This window comes from Pteropus alecto, unplaced genomic scaffold (assembly GCF_000325575.1).
Source record: "Pteropus alecto unplaced genomic scaffold, ASM32557v1 scaffold40, whole genome shotgun sequence".
Taxonomy (NCBI): domain Eukaryota; kingdom Metazoa; phylum Chordata; class Mammalia; order Chiroptera; family Pteropodidae; genus Pteropus; species Pteropus alecto.
The window spans coordinates 4,366,505-4,370,373 of record NW_006431919.1 but is presented as its reverse complement, the minus strand read 5'-3'; the positions used below and the strand labels follow the sequence as shown (position 1 = coordinate 4,370,373).

The 3,869-nt window shown below is 46.7% G+C and overlaps 1 protein-coding gene across 5 annotated transcripts in view; it reads right to left on the bottom strand.

Moving 5' to 3' along the window:
* Positions 1-3,869, bottom strand: part of GRIA1 (glutamate ionotropic receptor AMPA type subunit 1) — a 284,539-nt gene that overhangs the window by 87,615 nt on the left and 193,055 nt on the right. For all 5 annotated transcript variants that reach the window (XM_006906438.1, XM_006906437.1, XM_006906439.1 and 2 more), the window contains 2 exons: positions 3,544-3,654; positions 2,627-2,833 (listed from right to left, as the gene is read on the bottom strand). In XM_006906438.1, the coding sequence (XP_006906500.1) occupies positions 2,627-2,833; positions 3,544-3,654 (318 nt within the window). The remainder of the gene's footprint in view (positions 1-2,626; positions 2,834-3,543; positions 3,655-3,869) is intronic.

Genomic DNA, 3,869 nt, shown 5'->3' with positions numbered 1-3,869 from the left:
GGAGTGACCTTCCAAGGAGTTCAGTGGCTTGCAGGAGTCATGCAGTCAGTAAGCTGGCAGAGCTGGAACTCAAGTCCTGGGATCTGTCTGCAAAGTGCACTCTTGTTCTGCTTCACTAAGACAAAAGACAGGCAAGAGAGTCACCTGTGAATCAGGCACAAAGCCATACCCATGCAGGAAGCGGAAGCTTCATTTGCAGCTTGTGGCATCTGAGAACGCACACCACTGCTGTTCCCACCACCAGTTAATATTGGCCTCACAGTCCTGTGCTTGGATGGTGTGATTTCCATGGAGGCAGTCCATCCTAGAGTGCAGTGCAAAATCCACCCTGTGTGTCCGACTCGGCCTTTGTCCTTTGCCAAATTACTTAACCTCCCTGGGCCTCAGTGTCCTCATCTATAAAATGTGGAAAATAATCATATCCATCTCTGGGTTTGTTATGAGGAGTAAATGAAATACTGTGGGTAAATTATCTAGCATGGCAGCAGGCACACACTACATGCTTAATGCTACTACCCAGTTGTCGATAAGAAAAAGAGGGAGATGAGAGAGACGCTGATTAGCTTGGCTCTTTAAAAGGCACCAAAAGAATACATTTGGAAGCCTCCAAATGAGATTTTTCTGACCTCACTGGTTGTTTGTGGATGAGAGATACTTCCCCAAATTCCTCTATTCTTCCCTAGGGAACAGAAAAGGAAAGCCAAATGAAAATCAAAGGAGGGCATCCAGTTGGGCCCATCACAGAGTCTTCAGAATACAGTTTATACTGGGCAGACGGACAGGCCAGGCGGAGGGGAGGTGTTGGGGGAGGGCTGGCAGCTGAAGCACCCAGATGTAACTAGTTTGTTACTAAAGAGCCAGTGACGCATCACCGGCTGCTGGCTACAGTGGGCACTTGCCCTCAGGATGATCATGCCATTGTTCTGCCATGTCACAGGCCTTTTATTAAGGGAACAGCATTACGTGGGGTGAAGGTAAAGATGAATGCTGGTGGAGGTGAAAAGTTCACAACAGTTGCCATGGGGATGACCTTACAAGCTTGGTGGAGGTTCCCATGGAAACCAGCCTCCAGATGCAGCATTAACCATCCAGGTCTCTATCTTTCATCAGACTTGGATGGTTATGCTGCATCCCAAAGTGAGAGGCAGTAGAGAGACGAGAAAGGGTAGAAGCATATCTCACCCTTCAACTCATTAACCATCTCCCCAAGTCATCTCAAAAGCTGCCTTCCTGGGAAGGATTTTCCTTATTCCATCTCTTTCCCCTTTAATTCCTTTTGTATGGCGCTCATGGCTATCATGACTCCTATCGCTTTGATATGAGACAATGAGATTTAAAAAGCTCATAGAAGATTGTGTCATCCTGAACAAAGCTCAACATCAACTTGGGGCTCTGCACATGCTTCAGCTCAGAGACCCAGCCTGCAGGCTTCCATTTCTGTGAGTGAAGCTGTGGTGGTCCCTTTCCTACAAGTGGTGGCTGAATTCTTCTTATGCTGCTGTTGGTTGTTCTTCTACTGAAGTACCTTCATGATCTTGCAGTGCCCACTGAAATCAATCCACACGCTTCCCTTATCATCACTGACTCAAGCGTGCCCCTGACTGCTCTTCACCCAGGCCCTCTACAAAATCACCGGTGTTTTCTCGCTCTCCTCTCACGCCTTTCATCTTTACATCACCATTCTATTGTTTATCCTTTAGAAATTCCTAATCTGCCTTTCTCTCTATTTGAATATGGCTCCTTTCCAAGTTCTGTCTCTTTCTTGAGGGCCAGATGAACTCATGTTAGCCTTTCTCCTGAACTTCGATACCATGCCATCTTTTATTCTTCTCCTGTCTTTTCTACTCTAAAATGTTAACATCCTGGGGGACAGCAGTCAGATATTTTACTTCTCAATGGTTCCCTGAATATTTAAAACAATTCAGGCATTCAGTGGCTTCTCAAAACTGCTTCAATTTATGACAGGTTTTATAGCAGTTGTTCATGGCATTATATCAAGTGTAGTGAGTGATACGAAGATGAAGTAGACCTCCCCTTTTACACAGATAATCATATAGTCAGGGTAAGCCATAACAGAAGCAGCAACTAAATTCTACAGAAGAAGGCAAGAACAGTTAAGAAGGGGAGTTTGTATCTGTTATGGGGAGAAAGAAGTTACGCCTTGGAAAAAGTAATACTTGATGCAGGTTTTGGAGAAGGGGTAGAATTTTAGAGGTGCAGAATGGAAGAAAGCACTCTAGAGAAAGTGGGACTCAGAGGGTGGTTTGGCTGAAATATAAGGTGCAGGAGAAGGAAGCATTGGGGCAAGTGATGAGTAAGTTAGGTTGGATCTGGGTGCATCTAACACCAGGGAGGAAATTTATCTTGAGGGAGCCAGAAATGACTGAGCAGGGGAGTGACGGCTCATCCTGGTCACATGGCTAAGCTGAATTTGGCTGAGGGAGCTGGGACCGGGAACCTGCACAAAGAATGTCTTAAGGAACTGGACTCCTCATCTTTTCGCCAGCAACAATACAAATTATGGAGTCCAGTAGTCACCTGTGGACATGGCCAGCCAACCACCAAATGATTTCCTATCAAACCTTCTGTCTCTGCTCTCAAACTTCCCACCCTGTGGGGAACTTACTCCATAGACCAGCTCTCCCACCATGCCATTCCAAGCCTTTGTGTCAGGGTCGCGGGCTCCATATTTTCCATCGCTGACAATCTCAAGACGGTAGGAGTAGCCCACATGCTTGGCAATCTCTGCGGCCAGCTCCACGCAGTAGCCCTCGTAGCGGTCATTGCCCTCAAACTGATTGGCATTCTTCTTGAGCATCACATAAGGATCTTCCTGGTGGAGAAATGGGGACACGGAGAATGTGGGTTATACAATCACTCATGAGCAGGGAAGACTTTGGCATGGCAGAGGAGGATGTTGCCAACACCGGTTAACTTTGGGGAAGTCTGTCTAGCCCCTAAATCCACTTCCTGCATTTCTGTTCCCCCACCCCCGTCATCACAAAACTTGGGGCAAGGAAACAAGCTGTTAAGATAAGAATGTTTCACCATTGAGATGTGGTGTACAGCTTTCAAATGACATTCCAGGAGCCCTTGTATTTTCTGAAGGCATCTCTGGGGACGCTTGTTGGGGAAGTGGACCCTAAATAGGCTCTGGGTTTCTTATGTCAGTCACTGGAAATAACAGCAGCTTCTCTTATATCTGCTTTAGGTGCTGGATTTTAGACTTCCTTTGAAAATGGCTTCTACTGAGGGAGGATGGAGTCTGAGAACCCCCACAATTTAGTCTCATCCATCTTTCACTTCTTGGGAAACTATTGCTCAAAGGAAGGTAAGTGACTTATCCAAGGGCATAAAGTGAAATCATGGTAAAGTCAGAGTGCAACAGTGTTCTGACTTATAGAAAATTCCTTTTCCCCACTCCCTCTTTATACCTATGGCGGAGTTTGGGCAAGGAAAATGCCCAGCTTTCACTTCTGGGGACACCGATGTGTGGGTCTAGTTTGCACCCCAGATAATCTCAGTGAAGGACCAAGTACTCACTAGGATTGTAGTGACGATGTACGTTCTATTCTGGACACTTGAATTATCCCCCCCAGCTTGAGCATCAGTAGCTGCAGGGACAAACTTGTCATCTTCATTCCAGTAACCAATCTGTTGAAGAGAGGAAGGTGGCAACATAAGGTGAGCCAGGCTCCTCAGGCCTGGCCTACTCTGGGCAATCCAGCTGACATCAGACAGGAAAGCAACGAGCTCAGCATCACACTGTGCAGTACTGGACACACCAGGCTCTGAAGCATTGGCAGGTGAAAACAAGAGGCAAGATGCTCTCTGGGTCCTTCCAGTTCCACTCCCATGAAAATCCTCAC